General features: G+C 41.3%; 1 protein-coding gene across 2 annotated transcripts in view; it reads right to left on the reverse strand.

Annotated features, from left to right (window-relative positions):
• Positions 1–6,406: 6,406 nt before the first annotated feature.
• The window catches only part of tnnt1 (troponin T type 1 (skeletal, slow)), a 28,395-nt gene continuing 15,418 nt past the window's right edge, over positions 6,407–19,383 (reverse strand). For both annotated transcript variants that reach the window (XM_017697379.2, XM_017697378.2), the window contains 7 exons: positions 19,171–19,287; positions 17,584–17,661; positions 10,912–11,025; positions 10,026–10,135; positions 7,058–7,148; positions 6,752–6,792; positions 6,407–6,641 (listed from right to left, as the gene is read on the reverse strand). In XM_017697379.2, coding sequence (XP_017552868.1) covers positions 6,596–6,641; positions 6,752–6,792; positions 7,058–7,148; positions 10,026–10,135; positions 10,912–11,025; positions 17,584–17,661; positions 19,171–19,287 — 597 coding nt within the window. In that variant the 3' untranslated portion in view covers positions 6,407–6,595. The remainder of the gene's footprint in view (positions 6,642–6,751; positions 6,793–7,057; positions 7,149–10,025; positions 10,136–10,911; positions 11,026–17,583; positions 17,662–19,170; positions 19,288–19,383) is intronic.

The raw sequence follows: 19,383 nt of genomic DNA on the forward strand, positions 1-19,383 counted from the left end.
TAGTTGGAACACACCCTCCGGTCCCCCTTTTTAAAAAGAGGCACCACCACCCCAGTCTGCCAATCCAGTGGCACCACCCCCGATGTCCACGCAATGTTGAAAAGGCGTGTCAGCCAAGACAGCCCCACAACATCCAGAGCCTTGAGGAACTCGGGACGGATCTCATCCACCCCTGCAGCCTGCCCAAGGAGCTTTTTAACTACCTTAGCGACTTCGGCCTCAGTAATGGACAAGCCTATTCCCATGTCCCCAGACTCTGCCTCCTCACTGGAGAACGTGTTGGTGGGATTGAGAAGGTCCTCAAAGTATTCCTTCCACCGCCCAATGACGTCTTCAGTCGAAGTCAGCAGCACACCATCTCCACTATATACAGTGCTAGTGGCACACTGCTTTCCCCTTCTGAGTCGCCTGACGGTTTGCCAGAATCTTTTCGGAGCCGACTTTCCGAAGTCACTTTCCAAGGCCTCACCGAACTCTTCCCACACCTGGGTTTTTGCCTTGGCAACGACTGAAGCCGCAGATCGCTTGGCCTGTCGATACCTGCCAGCTGCCTCTGGTGTCCTATCTTGCGACCACAGCTACAGTCAGCCGCTTCAACAATGGAGGAGCGGAACATGGCCCATTCTGAGTCTATGTCCCCCACCTCCCCCGATATCTGGTCAAAGTTCTGATGGAGGTGTGAGATGAAGATCAATCTGACAGGTTCTTCTGCCAGACGTTCCCAGCAAACCCTCACTATACGTTTGGGTTTGCCTGGTCTGACTGGCATCTTCCCCCAACACCTGATCCAACTCACCACCAGGTGGTGATCAGTTGACAGCTCAGCTCCTCTCTTTACCCGAGTGTCCAGTACACATGGCCGCAAGTCCGCTGACACGACAACAAAGTCAATCATTGAACTGCGGCCTAGGGTGTCCTGGTGCCATGTGCACTTATGGACATCCTTGTGTTCAAACATGGTGTTCGTTATGGACAAACTGTGGTTTGCACAGAAGTCCAAAAACTGAACACCACTCGGGTTCAGATCAGAGAGGCCATTCCTCCCAATCACACCCCTCCAGGTCTTACTGTCATTGGCCACGTGAGCGTTGAAGTCCCCCAGTAGGACAATCGAGTCTCCAGGAGGAGCACTTTCAAGCACCCCTTCCAAGGACTCTATGAAGGCTGGGTATCTGAACTGCTGTTTGGTGCATAAGCACAGACAACAGTCAGGACCCGTTCCCCAACCCGAAGGCGTAGGGAAGCTACCCTCTCGTCCACCGGGGAAAACCCCAACATACAGGCGCCGAGTCGAGGGGCTATGAGAAAGCCCACACCTGCCCGCCGCCTCTCACCATGGGCAACTCCAGAAAAGAAAAAGTCCAGCCCCTCTCAAGGAGATTGGACCCAGAGCCCAAGCTGTGTGTTGAGGTGAGCCCGACTATATCTAGCCGGTATCTCTCAACCTCGCGCACCAACTCAGGCTCCTTCCCCGCCAGTGAGGTAACGTTCCAAGTTCCAAAAGCCAGTTTCAGCAACCGAGGATCAGAACGCCAAGGCCCACGCCTTCGGACACTGCCCGATCCACAATGCACCGCACCCCTACTACTGCCCCTCCCATCGGTGGTGGGTCGATGGGAGGGGGGACTCATGTAGCTCCTTCGGGCTGGGCCCGGCTGGGCACCATGAGTGAATGCCCAGCCACCAGACGCTCGCTGGCGAGCCCCTCCCCCAGGCCTGGCTCCAGGGTGGGGCCCCGGTAACCCTGATCCGGGCAGGGTACACAAGTCCTGCTTTGTTGTCCTCATAGGGGTGGTTATGGATCACACTTTGTCTGGCCTGTCACCTAGGACCAGTTTGCCATGGGAGACCCTACCAGGAGCTTTTGCTCCAGACAACATAGCTCCTAGGGTCCTTCAAGCACACAAACCTCTCCACCACGATAAGGTGGTGATCCATGGAGAGGAGGTGATCACATTACATGATATAATGTGACTGTTATCCACACTGTCACATTATTCACATTGTCATATGAGTATATTATTCATGTAATGTCACCTGGTCACTTATAATTTATGTCACATGTGATCGCAGGAGCATGATGCCACTTGTGATAATGTCATTCCAATATGATATATAATGATAATTCCAAAACATAACTAAAAACAGAATACGATGATTTGCAAATCCTTTTCAACCTGTATTCAATTGAATACACTACAAAGACAAGATATTTAATGTTCAAATGGATAAATTTTATTGTTAATTGTTTATTGTTTATTTTAAGTTTATCTGTTTGAACATTAAATAACTTGTCTTTGTAGTGTATTCAATTGAATATAGGTTGAAAAGGATTAGCAAATCATCGTATCTGTTTTTATTTGTTTGACACAACATCCCAACTTCATTGGAAATGGGGTTGTAATTCACAGTCGCATGATCACATTATTGACATGTCACATGTTCACATTTACATAATGTAACATGATACTATCCATATTATGTGATCATGTTATTTACATTGTCATGTGATCACATAATTAAAATAAAATCATCACGTTATGCATTAGGTCACACTTTTAATTGTGAAAATGTGTTTTTCAAACACTTCACATGTGAAATGCATGTGATTTACTGTAAGAAGTTGATCAAAGACTTTGGGATTTCACAAAATCTGAAACAAAAAATGCCGGAGAATCGATAAATTCAGGTAAATCTTCAAAATTTACTTCTTTATTTTAAGTAGATTACCAAGAGAGGTCCTCTTCAGAGCACCAGCACTTGCCTTACATAGTCAAACAAACTGAAAGTGTATTGCACTTGTAGGCCACTAGGTGGTGTGTTACAACAACAGACAGCTAACAAAAGTCTGTCTTGCTTTTGGGCAAGCTCCTCCTCACACCCTTATGCATTGTTTCTCAACTCCCACACACAGTTGCCAGGGGCAAGGCAGGGATTACAATAGCAATAATAAGAGTGTCATTACTGGGCACCCATCTGCCAACAACTTACGCAAGTCAAAAACGGTTTGCCGGGCATGTTCAGGACATCCCTGTGAGGCAGTGTAAGCAATCCCAGTTTTATGAGGGCTTGTAGAGTTGAATAACTCAGAAAAAATATATGTCCTGACATGTGATTCAGACACTCAATCACTCACTCAGTCACACTTGAGTGAAGCTATGGTGGGCCTCAGTCCAAAACACACACTTGTGCTGGAGTTATATCTCTCCAGCAGAAAATGACACATTTCCTCTATTACTCTAGATGCACTGGAGCAACGCAGCTCATGTTTCTTGGTAATGGAGGCCTATAGCCCTTAGCATCGGACAGACTGCTTGACTAAACACATATTTGCTTCAAACCGTGTTATGTGAGCACAGACAGGTATAACTCCAGCTATAGATACTGGCGGTGCACACTCTTGCTGCTGGCCTTTAGATCCCTAATATATCAATAGATATTATTGCCAGAATTTTATCCATCCATCCATTTTCTAAGCCGCTTCTCCGTCAGGGTCCGGGGGGATGCTGGAGCCTATCCCAGCAGTCTTCGGGCGAAAGGCAGGATACACCCTGGACAGGTCACCAGTCCATCGCAGGGCAGACAGACAGACAGTCACTCACACACTCACACCTAGGGGCAATTCAGCATGTCCAATTGGCCTGACTGCATGTCTTTTGGACTGTGGGAGGAAACCGGAGAACCCGGAGGAAACCCACACAGACACGGGGAGAACATGCAAACTCCACACAGAGAGGACCCTGGTTGCCCAGCCGGGGAATCGAACCCAGGCCCTCCTCGCTGTGAGGCGACAGCGCTACCCACCACGCCACCGTGCCGCCGCCAGAATTTTATATTTCCCCAAATTCTTTGCTACATTCTGTTTACTAAAGAAGCAGATGGTAAACCATCACACTTCTGTTTGGGCTATAAAACTCTCTGTCTATGATAATAAAGCAATAAGCCACATGAGGCTGTGCGTTACTGGGATTTTATCATGGGAAGGGTGATAAAATCTTATTGCTTTTATAAAACGGTGGCCAACATACATATAATAAACATTTATTATTAAAAATGACAAAAAAGTATTCCACCAAGAAATGTAGTTCCTTTAGAGTATAGTACTGTTGCCATGCAACCATTGACCACTGAATGAGGAGACCATTCAGTGGTCAGGAGACCAGGAGACCGCTGTGTATTGTGGTCATTTAATAACTTTTTAACTTCATGTCTTCAACTAACTGTCATATAACAATGAACATATGATAATACAGCACTGTTTACTGCAAATCCTTTGCTTTATCAGTACCTTTTGGTCACCAAATTACCACAGCTTTACAGTATGAATCAGTGTTTTCCCATTCTAACATCTGACTGAAACCTGGTTAGACTGTGGCTCGTATTTGCAGTCAGTTTTTAAAACTTCCAGAAGGCCTAAAGTGACGTTTTATCTCATAAATTTGGTCCCACCCAACGCAGCTCAAAACAGAACTGGTTGATTGTTCTAGCATGTCCTAATTATGTCTGTAGTTATTCTATTGTGTAAGGCCTTCTTTTCAGTTCCTGATGTCCTTTTCAATGGCTGTAACCTAGATACCACAGGGGGGAATTCTGATTGGACAACTTTCAGTTGACTGGTTCAACTTTAACCCATTTCTGACCAAACCTTAATGAAATACTACAACACTTGCAAGGTTTAACTGCAATAAACATCATAATTCTTATAAATAGAAATTATTTTTTTGTATTCCCATAATTCATTAGACCTAGAAGGCCCCAACACAATGCACTGGGCTGCTTTGGACCTCACAAATTCATGGCTCCTTACACTCTTTCTGCTGCTCAAACTGTCACAAGATACTGCAGAAAGTAGCCACATTAGAAACCAGAACACTTGCAGTGCTAACAGAGCAACTGAGGACACTTGTCAACGAGGTCAACACGAGCACTGTTGGGCCTGTACACTGATCATAGCTGAATAAGAGTCTGATTGTCAGACTGCTGCATGACAGTGTGTTCATATTAAAAGAATAGTGTCTTTGTTGAATGTAAATTAAAGTTCTAACTCAATACACAACAGAAAAAGAACTCATTTAAACCTTACATTAGAGTACGAGCACACCGTAGCTGTCCCTGCTGCTGCTTAATGGGCCCATATCATATTTTTCTTTGCATTTTAGATAATATATATTATAATATATATTTATATAATAAAAATCATAATTCATTTTTATCTGGCCTGCTGTAAACTGCACATACTTATCTAACATTAAAATTGTTGAAAATAAGTACTATATAACTTCACACAGATCTGAACATTGCAATGCACAGTTTTTGTATATTTGCATAAAATGTGGCCTGTGCAAAAGTTATGGCACCTTGATACATTATGCTTTCTTTGTTTTCCCAACGTTATATACAGCAAACAAATCCAAATGGTCACTTAAACTGTCAGAAAATCATAATATTTCAGCCTGTTACCTGCAGAGGATGCGTGAACTTAAAAAAAATCAATAAAACGTTTGACCAGGGGTGTTCAAACCTTGCATACAATTTTAGATTAGTGGTTGCACTGAATAAACATCTATTAAAGTCATTTTCTCAAACTGTAACTCTCAAAGTCAAACCCAACCCCTGATCCTAAATCTAACCCTGGTCCTAATTCCAGTCGTAAACATAACATTGAGTGTGTTTACATGTACTTAATGATCCGATAACTGCAGAAAATCTGATTTTGTCAGTAATCTGATCAATGCGTTTACATGCACTTAAGTAATGAGATAATGGGGGAACTCCAGGTCCACATAAGTCAGACAGTAATCAGATTTCTGTTTTGCAACCAGCCAATTAACTCACAGAAGAAGACGTGAAGTAAATGTAGCCTAATTAAAAGAAAAAAAAAATCACACCATTTTAACTGAAAATATGAATATACTTTATCTAGAAGATGAAGAATATTCAAATCTTTCATTTTATCAAGCATGTAATCGGTTTCAACATTGCTTCAATTGCTTATTTCTTTGTTATATCTCGGCACAGTCTATTCTGCACATGTGCAGACTGAGAAATCTGATTACTGAGCTAAAATCCAGCCACTTTATCTCATTTCTAGACCTGAGACCTCCGATCTGTAAATGTAAATATGCTGTAAATATGTTAGTTTTTGTGACATCACAACAAATTCAAAATGGGCCGTTTTTGGCTTCCATATAGGAACTGTTCCCTGAAAGATTTTGAAACATTAACAATATTTACGTAAAACACAAAACTCTTATTTCATAAAAAATGAGGAAAATAATTTTTTTCCATGGCCCTTTAAAAGCCCCCAGTAGCCACATTAGCAGAACGTGATGCATCAGTTTTGGAAGTTCTTCTCAGAAACTTCCCTGTCTGATTTCATAGTAAAAAAGCTGAGGAGGCAAATAAATGCATGTGAGAGCTTTTTTATTACGAATACACCCAATCACATTTCCCCTTCCAGACTTTTTAATGAAGAAAAGGAAAAGCGCGTGAATGAGCGAAGAGGAACAGAAAAAGGCTTCTTTTCTGTTTTCACTTCTGTTTTCTGTTTGTCAGGTTTAACTTCTGTTTGCAGCTTCTGGAAGAGCAGACCAGTTCATTTCCAGCGACCTCCAACCTTTCCCTTTCCGTGGCCCTTTTTGCTGTGGACAAAAGCATTTGAAATGAAATAACACACTCAATAAAGCAAAAGATCTTGCAATAAAGTGGGTGTATTCATGCTCTGTAATATGAGGAAATATGAGTGACTTACAATTTTTGGGCATGTGAAATCCTGTTCAGCAACACAATGATCTGCCAAGATAAAACCGAGGGAGAGGAAATGACTCCTAAGGATCTCAAACATTTTTTTTAGAGAACATTCACAGCTGCTGCAGCAAAGAACATTGGCATCAGTAACGAAAATTCATTTACAACATCAGCCCCAAATACTGCTTTCTTCTGCACTACACTACTGTCTCTCTCTGCAGTCTTTCACACTTTCACATCTCCCCATTTTACACACATTTGTCCTTCAGATGGCAACCAGGGAACAATCAGAGCAATTAAAGCAGCTGACCTCATACTTCTGCCTCTTCATCTGATCCATGAAATCAAACTTCTCTGACTCCAACTGGTAGATCCAGTTCCACATCTCCTGAGCTCGCTGCCTGTTGACCACAGAGGTGCACTGTTAGAAATGAAGGTTCTGTGCAGGTACGTTTTACATTCATCAAGGTACAAACAACGGAAATATTCCCTCAGAGGTACAACAGTGGTCTGATTGTGAACCTTAAATAGGTTTTTCCAGGTGAAAAATACATATTTGTACCTTTGCATAACCAAATGTTTTAAAACAGATCATTAAAATTAAAGTCCTGAAGACGAGACGGGGTGTAGGGAGACAAGAAAATATCATTTCAATGGATTTCAGTACAGTTATGAAAGTACTGAGATGTACCCTTGAGGGTCCCACCCCCGTGACAAGAGGGGTACTGCCCCAGTGACAGTTTACTACCTTTATTGTTCTGAGATGGTCAGAAAGACAAAACAAACTATGAAACTGAAAAAATTTAATATGCACATTACAGATACAGACAACAGACAAAAACATTCACAAAGACACAAGTTCTCCCCCTATTCCAAAAGCAAACAGCCAGCCCGGGCACCATGTTTTTAGTCGTTAAGAGCATTTTGTGGGCTTTAAACACTTGCTGGTACTGTACACCCCTGGTTTGTACACAAATCTGCCCTGCGCAAAAGTTATGGCAACTTTGTACGTTATGTTTTATTTGTTTTCCCTGTTTTCCCATCATGTTATATTCAATGGTCAGAAAATAATTTAAGTTTCATTTAAATCATTTAAAATATTTAAGTGTGTTCCCTGCAGAGGATGTGTTAGAATACTTTCACTTAGAAAATCATAGAGTTTCTGACTATCAGTGGAAGACAGCTCCCTTCAGTCTGAGATGGCAACATCCTCAGCAGAAAGCGTTCTACGTTCTCCTTCTCTATAAGAGAAAATCCGTTGTAACTGTGCAGTGTGATTTTTGTGGTCAGTGAACCTCCAATAGCTCAGAGCGTGCATTTTCGTTTCCGCAGCACTGGATGATCCCCTGAAATAGCCTAGCCGTGAGTGCAGCGACACCCAACATGCTCAATCAAGTATGGGATGAACCTGACTATGGCCTTGATGTTGTCTGTACAGCTGGAGGAGAGCACTTGCAAAATTACATAATGAACTTCATGCTTATTTAAACCATCTACAGTTTACTGCATTGTTCTGTAATGATTTACAAGTAAAATGAATAATTTGAAAATTGGATGAATCTTTTTAAATCACCCTGTATTTACCATGACTTCTCCTTTTTTTGTTTGTGGTGGGGGGTGTCGTACTAAATTCCACCCCCTAATCACATGATACCACCAGTGGTAGGAGGGTGAAGGCACAACACAAGGCTCAGCTAACAGACACCTGCACTAGCTAGCACTGTGTTGAATGATGGGGGAGAAGTGGGGGCCATCCTATCCACCTAGAGAGCGGGGCCAGTTGTGCTCTCTTGGACTCCCAGCCACAGATGGCTGTAGCATCTGGGATCTAACAAATAATCTCTTGATGAAAGGGTCAATGTTTAGATGGTTGTGCTACTCAGGAGCCCCACCTTTGCTTTTAAGGTCTGGACTGCAGGCAGGCCAGTCTAGCACGTGCACTGTCTGACTACACAGCCATGCTGTGGTGACATGTTGACAACACTGAGAGCATGCTTCGTGTTGTAATGCTGAAATAAGCACAGATGTTCCTGAAAAAGACCTCATCTTAACAGTGGTTCTCAAGCTTTTCCAACCTAAGGCCCACCTGTTTGAGCACACAAAGCAAATCTGCCCACAGGAAAACTAAAATCAGCTTTTAAAGGCAAACTTCAGCTCAACTACCTTACACCAAAGGTCAAAATGAAGTCAAGAGCGTGGCTGCAATGAGTGAGCGTCATTATATTTTGAGTAAAACTAACGGTGTCTAAAATAGATACAAATGATACAAAAAACACTTCACTTAGTGGACCCTGTAGTTTGTTAATGTAAATATAATAAAATCTTTGAAAAGTATTACTTTATTTGAGAGTGTTATTGTATAAAATAAATTCTTATTTGTTCTTTGATCACTTATATTAAGAAAAAGAAAAGAAAGATTCAAAAGAAGTGAATTTGTACTCTGCTTTCTGATTAATGCCTAAAGTATTTGTATGAACGGTTGCTCTGCCCCCAACTCGGCCATTTAAATGAGGGCTGTGGTGTGTATGTGTGTAGCATGTGGAGTGGCTTTGTTTAGAGCAAAGTATTCTTTGGATCAAATCCATGTTTCTGTGATGCAGAGAGTATCAAAATCATGATCAGTAATAAGTTCACTTACAACAATAGCTTTAGATATAAGAGATCTCATGTTAAGCAGTCTTAGTTTTAAACCAAAGGTGCTGTCATTATGAACTAGTTGAACTAGACTGATATTGATTTCACTAGTACAAAATGTTTTGTTTGACTTGTGGAACAGACACAATGGAACCTATGTGGCATCTCAAAGCAGTCTTTTAAGCTAGTCTGTCTGCTGCCTGGCCTTGGTCCTGGTTTTTCAGTGGCTGACTGCCCTACACCGATGACCACTGTACACAAAATGTGCTATTCTGCAAGAAATGAGAGCAGTACCCTCCTGTGAGAGGTGGCTACAGTCCCAACTCAAAAGATCTGGTTTGCCTCCAAAAGTAAACCAATAATGTACAAAGCCCTTTTTACTTTCTGGGAACCACTTGGACAACCAGCAGTTTGGCGACCAAGACCTCCTGTACTTGACACACCATGTGGAACTGTTTACATCAGCCTTGTAAGACTATTCTGAAAAGGGGAAAAGAGTTTTGAATGAAGAGCTTGACTAGTTTCTGTCAGATCTGTGGTGTTCTGCAGTTTGTGTATTGAGAAAATGAGGCACATTTTCAGAAAATGTCTAAACAACTGTAAATGAACTGTGATAAACCATTTGAATGTGTATGTATGTTTACCGCAGACCGTCCTCTCTCAGGTTCTCAATGCCCAGAGGAGAGCGTCTCTCAGCCAGAGTCTTCCTTTTGATTTCTCTTCCAGTCAAACGCTTCCCTCGCCTCTGCTCTGCCTGTCAAACACAAAAACTTGATGTCAGGATGCAATATATATGCCCCATATGTACATTTCCAAAAAAGTTGGAACACTGCAAAATGTAAAAAAAAACCCAACAAAAACAAAATGCAAATGCAAATCATTTAAACCCTATATTTCATTGAAAATAGTACAATGACAACATAGTAAATGTTGAAACTGAGAAATTTGATTGTTTACTGAAACATATTTGCCTATTTTGAAAAACAAATACACACTTTTTTTTGGTTGATTGGCAACAGGTCAATAACATGACTTGGTATAAAAAGAGCATCTCAGAGAACCTGAGTCTTTCAGAAGTAAAATGGATTTACCACTCTGTGAAAGACTGCACAATCAAATAGTGCAGCAATTCAAAAATAATGTTTCTCAACGTAAAATAGCAAATAACTTTTGCTTTTCAACATTAATGGTACAGAATAACATTAAAAGATTCAGATTCTGGAGAAATCTCCGCATGCAGGGGACAAGGCCAAAAACCAGTATTGGTTGGCCATGATTTTTGGGCCCAAAACGCATAGAAGAAACCATACATAAACAGGATCCAGAAACAGCTGCCACCTTCTCTGGGCCTGAGCGCATTTAAAATGGACTGAGACGAAGTGGAAAAGTGTTCGGTGGTCCAACAAATCAACATATGTTATATAATAACCTTTTTTGTAAATCATGGACACTGTGTTCTCAAGGCTAAAGACCACTCAGCTTGTTGTCAGTGCACAGTTCACATGAGCTCAGAAAGACTCTGCTGATTACCTTGGCTAGGAAACCGCCAAAGTTAGCCCCCATATTAGACAAAACCTTCTTTTTCTTGGCCTCGTCATCTGCTCTCTTTTTTGCCTCCTCATCTTCCTTCCTCTGGCGCTCCTCCTGAGAAACAGAGGGTGGACACGAAAGGAAGGATATTAAAAAAAATATATTGCAACTTTGGCAAAGTCGATCAGCTAAAAGACTTAATCACTTCTTAATAAGTGTCAAGAAATCACACGGCAGTATTGATCTCTCAGTGATTTCTTTGAAATGTTCACTTTCCGAGGCAGAGTGTACAACATGCATCTTTTGTAGAAAGAAAAAAAAAAAAGAATTTGATGCACAGATTTTACTTTTTTAAAACAACGTAGAGTCAAAATTATACATACAGAGTCAAAATTACACATACACCCCTCAGATTAATAATTCAGTGGTGCGAAAAATTCCAAAATGTTTTTTAACTTGATTGACCAACACACAGCACAATGGAACAGTCCCAGGAGCTCAGTGTAGCTCTGATAAGGACAATCGACTCATGTCAGGAATGTCTTTTGGAGCCATTTCTACACAATTCCAGGTTCCAAGGTCATCAGTTCAAACCATTGTATGTGAGTACAAGTTACTGGGAGGTGTAGTTGCTTTGCAAATGTCTGACAAGTGTCAGCTTCAGCTGAGAGGAAATTAGTTCACATGGTCTGGCATAAGTCTGCCATTAACAGGAAGCTGCTGGAACACCACTGTCAACAGCCAAATTTTACATCACCATGGACTGAGAGGCAGCCATCCGAGAAAGAAGCCCCTGCTCTTAAGTCAACACCTTCAAGCTCGACTAAAGTTTGCAGCTGACAGATTTGACAAAGAAAAAGCTGTGTGGAGGAAATTTTTATGGGGAGATGAGAGAAAGATTGAGCTCTTTGGCAGAGTAAAGGTGAGGCATTCAACCCCAAAAACACTGTACAAACTGGTAAGCATGGTGGTGGTAGAATCATGCTCTGGGACTGTTCTCCTGTCAGTGGAACTGGAACATGACACCTCAGAATGTTTTTTTAGCACAACCTCAAACTATCAACAAGACCACATGTGTCAAACACAAGGCCCACGGACGAAGTCAGGTCTGTGTCACAATCCTATTTGGATTTGTTTGAATTTTTATTAATATTAGCCCATTTTACCATTAGCTGCACTACAGTTTCCAGCATGCCAGGTGTTTAGTTCAAATGAATGGGCAGTTTTTTATAAAACTACTGTGCACTGCTGCACGGTGGCACGGTGGGTAGGGCTGTCGCCTCACAGCGAGGAGGGCCTGGATTCATTTCCACAGCCGGGTGACCCGGGTCCTCTCTGTGTGGAGTTTGCATGTTCTCCCTGTGTCTGCGGGGGTTTCCTCTGGGTTTTCCGGTTTCTTCCCCCAGTCCAAAGACATGCAGTCAGGCCAATTGGACATAAATTCCCCTTGGATGTGAGTGACTGTGTCTGTCTGTCTGCCCTGCGATGGACTGGCCACCTGTCCAGGGTGTATCGTGCCTTCCGCCCGATGACTGCTGGGATAGGCTCCAGATCTCATTCAAATCTGGTTGTCAAGCAGATAAAGCAGGTTAACATTCAGTTTTTGGATAGGCATTTCCAAAGACCTCACCTATATCTATCGACAATATGTGGACTATGCTTAAACGTTGAATCCTTGCCATAAAAATAACAAATTTAGTTGAACTCTTCCAATTCTGCAAAGATGAGTGGTGAAATATTAAACCAGAATTCTGCCAGGACCTTGTTAATGTTAATAGCTACTAAAAACATCTAGTCAAGGCTCACCTTGTTAAGAGATATTCAACCAAATATTAGGTGTGCTGTATGTAGATTTCTGACACTATGTTGATTTTAGAAAATCATGTTTTGCATGGACACTGAACTGCCAAAAGTATTCACTCACCCATCCAAATCCATTGAATTCAGGTGTTTCAATCACTTTCATGGTCAGAGGTGTATAAAACCAAACACATAGGCCTGCAGACCGCTTCTACAAACATTAATGAAAGAATGGGTCGCTCTCAGGAGCTCAGTGAATTCCAGCATGGTACCGTGATGGGATGCCACCTGTGCAACAAGTCCAGTCGTGAAATTTCCTCACTACTAAATATTCCACAGTCAACTGTCGGTGGTATTATAACAAAGTGGAAGCAATTGTGAACAACAGAAACTTAGCCACGTGGTAGGCCACGTAAACCGACAGCACGGGATCAGTGGATGTTGAGGCGCATAGTGCATGAATGTCGCCAACTTTCTGCAAAGTCAATCACTACAGACCTCCAAACTTCATGTGACCTTCAGACTAGCTCAAGAACAGCGTGGAGAGCTTCATGGAATGGGTTTCCATGGCTGAGCAGTTGCATCCAAGCCTTACATCACCAAGTGCAATGCAAAGCATTGAATGCAGTGGTGTAAAGCACTGCCACTTGACTCTATAGCAGTAGAGATGTGTTCTCTGGAGTGACAAATCACACTACTCCATCTAGCAATCCAATGGATGAGTCTGGGTTTGGCAGCTGCCAGGAAAACGGTACTTGTCTGACAGCACTGTACCAAGTGTAAAGCTTGGTGGAGGGGGGATTATGATATGTGGTTGTTTTTCAGGAGTTGGGCTCGGCCCCTTAGTTCCAGTGAAAGGAACTCTTAATGCTTCAGCACCAAGAGATTTTGGACAATTTCACACTCCCAACTTTGTGGGAACAGTTTGGGGACGGCCCCTTCCTGTTCCAACATGACTGCACACCAGCGCACAAAGGAAGGTCCATAAAGACATGGATGAGCGAGTTTGGTGTGGATAAACTTGACTGGCCTGTACAGAGTCCTTGCTGTATTAGATTAGAGTTGGAACTGAAATCTACAGGAAAGCAGAATTAAATCTACACGAAAATACAATATATAATATATATATATATATATATATATAAAATAAATGATTGCAAATTCAATTTTTTCACTACCAAAACAACCGTAACACTACCAAAACGTTACCAAATACAACCCCAATTCCAATTAAGTTGGGACATTGTGTAAAACATAAATGAAAACAGAATACGATGATTTGCAAATCCTTTTCAACCTATATTCAATTGAATACACTACAAAGACAATATATTTAATGTTCAAACGGATAAACTTTATTGTTTTTTACAAATATTCACTCATTTTGAATTTGATGCCTGCAATGTGTTCCAAAGAAGTTGGGACAGGGGCAACAAAAGCTTGGGAAGTTGAGGAATGCTAAAAAAATACCTGTTTTTGTGGAACATTCCACATGTGAACAGGTTAATTGGAAACAGGTGACTGTCATGATTGGGTATGCAGTGGGGCAAAAAAGTATTAAGTCAGCCACTGATTGTGCAAGTTCTCCTACTTAGAAAGATGAGAGACGTCTGTAATTTTCATCATAGGTAGACCTCAACCATGAGAGACAATATGACAAAAAAATCCAGGAAATCACATTGTAGGATTTTTAAAGAATTTATTAGTAAATTATGGTGGATAATAAGTATTTGGTCAATAACAAAAGTTCAACTCAATACTTTGTAACATAACCTTTGTTGGCAATGACAGAAGTCAAACATTTCCTGTAAGTCTTCACCAGGCTTGCACACACTGTAGCTGGTATTTTGGCCCATTCCTCCTGCAGATCTCCACTAGAGCAGTGATGTTTTGGGGCTGTCGCTGGGCAACACGGACTTTCAACTCCCTCCACAAATTTTCTATGGGGTTGAGGTCTGGAGACTGACTAGGCCACTCCAGGACCTTGAAATGCTTTTTACGGAGTCACTCCTTCGTTGCCCGAGTGGTGTGTTTGGGATTATTGTTATGCTGGAAGACCCAGCCTCCAAACACAATGAGTTGAGTTTTTACCAAAAAGTTCTATTTTGGTTTCATTGTGACCACATGATATTCTCCCAACCCTCTTCTGAATCATCCATGCTCTCTGGCAAACTTCAGACAGGCCTGGACACGTACTGGGTTAAGTAGGGGGACACGCCTAGCACTGCAGGATTTGAGTCCCTCTTGGCGTAGTGTGTTACTGATGGTAGCCTTTGTTACTTTGGTCCCAGCTCTCTGCAGGTCATTCATCAGGTCCCTCTGTGTAGTTCTGGGATTTTTGTTCACTGTTCTCATGATCATTTTGACCCCATGGGATGAGATCTTGCGTGGGGCCCCAGATCGAGGGAGATTATAAATGGTCTTATATGTCTTCCATTTTCTTACAATTGCTCCCACAGTTGATTTATTCACACCAACCTGCTTGCCTATTGTAGAGTCACTCTTCCCAGCCTGGTGAAGGTCTACAATTTTCTTCCTGGTGTCCTTCGACAGCTCTTTGGTCTTGGCCATGGTTGAGTTTGGAGTCTGACTGTTTGAGGCTGTGGACAGGTGTCTTTTATACAGATAACGAGGTCAAACAGGTGCCATTAATACAGGTAACGAGTGGAGGACAGAGGACAGTTACAGGTCTGTGAGAGCTAGAAATCTTGCTTGTTTGTGGGTGACCAAATACTTATTTTCCACCATAATTTACAAATAAATTCTTTAAAAATCCTACAATGTGATTTCCTGGATTTTTTTCTCATTTTGACTCTCATAGTTGAGGTCTACCTATGATGAAAATTACAGACCTCTCTCATCTTTCTAAGTAGGAGAACCTGCACAATCAGTGGCTGACTAAATACTTTTTTGCCCCACTGTAAAGGGAGCATCCCTGAAAGGCTCAGTCATTCACAAGCAAGGATGGGGCGAGGTTCACCACTTTGTGAACAAGAGCAAATAGTCCAACAGTTTAAGAACAACGTTTCTCAAAGTGCAATTTCGAGGAATTTAGGGATTTCATCATCTACAGTCCATAATACCATCAAAAGTTTCAGAGAATCTGGAGAAATCTCTGCAAGTAAGCGGCAAGGCAGAAAACCAACATTGAATGCCTGTGACCTTCGATCCCTCAGGCGGCACTGCATTAAAAACAGACATCATTCTGTAACGGATATTACCACATGGGCTCAGGAACACTTCAGAAAACCACTGTCAGTGAAAACAGTTTGTCGCTCCATCTACAAGTGCAAGTTAAAACTCTGCCATGCAAAGTGAAAGCCATATATCAACAACACCCAGAAATGCCGCCAGCTTCTCTGGGCCCGAGCTCATCTGAGATGGACTGACGCAAAGTGGAAAAGTGTCCTGTGGTCTGACGAGTCCACATTTCAAATTGTTCTTGGAAATCATGGACGTCGTGTCCTCCGGGCCAAAAAGGAAAAGGACTGCCCGGATTGTTATCAGCGCAAAGTTCAAAAGCCAGCATCTCTGATGGTGTGGGGGTGTGTTAGTACCCATGGCATGGGTAACTTGCACACCTGGGAAGGCACCATTAATGCTGAAAGGTACATACAGGTTTTGGAGCAACATATGGTCCCATCCAAGCAACGTCTTTTTCAGGGACATCCTGCTTATTTCAGCAAGACAACGCCAAGCCACATTCTGCACGTGTTACAACAGCGTGGCTTCGTAGTAAAAGAGTGCAGGTACTAGATTGGCCTGCCTGCAGTCCAGACCTGTCTCCCATTGAAAATGTGTGGCGCATTATGAAGCACAAAATACGACAGCGGAGACTGTTGAGCAACTGAAGTTGTACATCAAGAAAGAATGTGAAAGAATTACACCTACAAAGCTTCAACAATTAGTGTCCTCAGTTCCCAAACGCTTACTGAGTGTTGTTAAAAGGAAAGGTGATGTAACACAGTGGTAAACATGCTCCTGTCCGAACTTCTTGGGAACATGTTGCAGGCATTAAATTCAAAATGAGTGAATATTTGCAAAAAACAATAAAGTTTATCCATTTGAACATTAAATATATTGTCTTTGTAGTGTATTCAATTGAATATAGGTTGAAACGGATTTGCAAATCATCGTATTCTGTTTTCATTTATGTTTTACACAACATCCCAACTTCACTGGAATTGGAGTTGTACTTTGGTAGTGACCGTTTCAGCAGTGACAATTTTAGCTCATTTTGAGCAAAACTCAAAATCGCTAGGCAGTAAATTACTAGCAAACGCAGGTTTAAAATCTAAATATTTTTCCTTACAATAGAAAAAAAAAGTTGACTTAACTTAAAAAAAAAATGTATTTCAGTAGTGATAACTTAAATGTTCCACAGTGATTTTCAAACTTTGGAACACATTTACTTTAAAACAATGGGACTGAATAGCTCACCATGTGGCCATGAGGGACAGGGATGTAATCTCACTTCCAGCTCTAAAATGAGCTAAAATAAGGCTCCAAGTACGGATTAAAACTGTTTGTTTTGTTAGTGACATGAAAAAATTTTAATTTAACTCATGATAAATCTAAATATTTCAACTTCACTTTAAAAGAAATAAAGATCCTTTGAAAGAACATTAAGATACAAAACAAATGTAAGAATTACTTTTACAAGTGTAAATGTAGTAGTTTGGGTTTGGGACAGACACCTCTCAATACAAAGTACTCTATAAATGATCAAATTTAGCTTATTACTACTCAGTGAGTGTCTTGGGTATAGATAGAGCAAATCTCTTGTAAATATCTAAGGGCCTAACATCCATCTTTCAGCAGTGAGTGTTGTAAATAAGACTAATATTTGTTGGTCGATTATGTGGATCTTACAGCGATCCTTGTCTGCCGATCTCGCTCCTTCTCAGCTCTCACACGCTGCTGCTCGGCTCGCTCTGAGCGACGTCTCTCCTGCAGATGGGGAGAAGAAGCAAGTCCAAGAAAGAATACAAGAAGCAGTAAGTGATGAGTAAGTGAGTGGGCAAGCCAAAAAAATGGGGAAAAGGACAAATGGGAAGAGGAGGAAAAGTTGGGGATAGAGACAGGATGTGTGACAGACAGAAACGTACTGAAGGCCAAAAGTGTGGAAGAAGCATTAACTTCGCCTTTTTTTTTATCAATAGAAAATGGGCAGTAATATGTTTGTTAACATAGAAACATATTTGTTATACATTTAAGATCAATTTTATTGTATTATTTAATGTATTATGTATTAAAACATATATACTAGAAATTTTAATATTATATTAATATTAAGATAAATAAATGGACATATATTAACAAAGTTAACATACATAACAGATATAATGTGTGAGCGAGCCGGCTACAAACTAATGCAGACTAAAAAGTAACATGGAAATATTATGCCATTAAAATTGGTTCAAGCTGGGTGTGTTGTTGATCACTTTCTGATATTCCCATCGCAACGTCATCTGCAAATTTTCAGACAGATATTTCTCTAGGTTCACTCTGAAGACTGTGTACCATAAAAAAAGAAAGGCAAGTGTTCACAGAATTCACTTAATATTATTTTAACCTCCCTCTCTGTGGTTGTAATTGGGCCACATTATAAATCATGAAATGATCTGACAGTAGCCTAATAACCCATTAATAGTCCAACTAATAGCACAATCGGAATAGAATGTGTCCATATAAACAACTCAATAGAAGCAGACTAGTCTGACTGAGGCCATTTGAAATACATATAGTTTATTTCAGATTGAACAAGGTGGGTAATCTTGTAAATAATATGTTAAATAGAAGAATAATAGCCATGTAAACGCCTGTATCCGATTACACTCCCAATCGGAAAGTTTAAGTATGTTCCGATCACGTGCGCCATGTCATAATGAAAGTTTATACGGTTCATAGCAGGAGCAGAAACTGGTCTGCAGAGGAGACAAAGTTTATGCTCTGATCTTTAAAAGACGAAGGTGGGATGGATGTCCAGCTTATGTGTCTCAGACATGATGCCTTCCTCTCAGCCTTCTTTAATAAGTACATGTGAAGGGCATTTTCCTAAGTCATTTTAAAGTAATTAAAAACACAAGCACTGCTCACTGCTGCTCATCTCACTGACTGGACTCACATGCTGCTGGTTTTCATGGTAACATCTACACTAAGTGATGTGCATCATTTTGGATCGGATTACTTGTAGTGTTCATGAAAATAGAGATTTTCATCAGACTACAGAGTAGAGTGAGCATAAACACCTCAGTCTTAATCCATAATCAGAACATGAATCATATTGGCAAAAATCTGCATGTAAACACAGCCACTGAGAGCAGATCAGGGCTAAAGCACAGTTTTCCACATGGTGAAGTTAGTTTTAACATAGTGTTACAACTAAGACCCCTAAAGCAAACACTGAGAGAATTTCATATGCACTTATAACAAAAGCTGTATGGTGGCAAGACTAACAATTCGGTCCTTCAGGCCAATCAGCTCCTCTTCCTCCTTCTTCCTCTGCTCAAAGTGGGCTTCAATCAGCGTCTGCAACTCCAGTAGGTCCTTCTCCATTCGCTTCCTGTGGATGTCCTGAAGAGTTGAGAGAGAAAGAAACAAAGAAAATAGTTTCCTACCTAAAATAGCCATAGCAGCCACCTCAAATCCTGAATTTGGTCTATACTTTTG

The sequence above is a fragment of the Pygocentrus nattereri genome, chromosome 14 (assembly GCF_015220715.1).
Source record: "Pygocentrus nattereri isolate fPygNat1 chromosome 14, fPygNat1.pri, whole genome shotgun sequence".
Classification (NCBI taxonomy): Eukaryota; Metazoa; Chordata; class Actinopteri; order Characiformes; family Serrasalmidae; genus Pygocentrus; species Pygocentrus nattereri.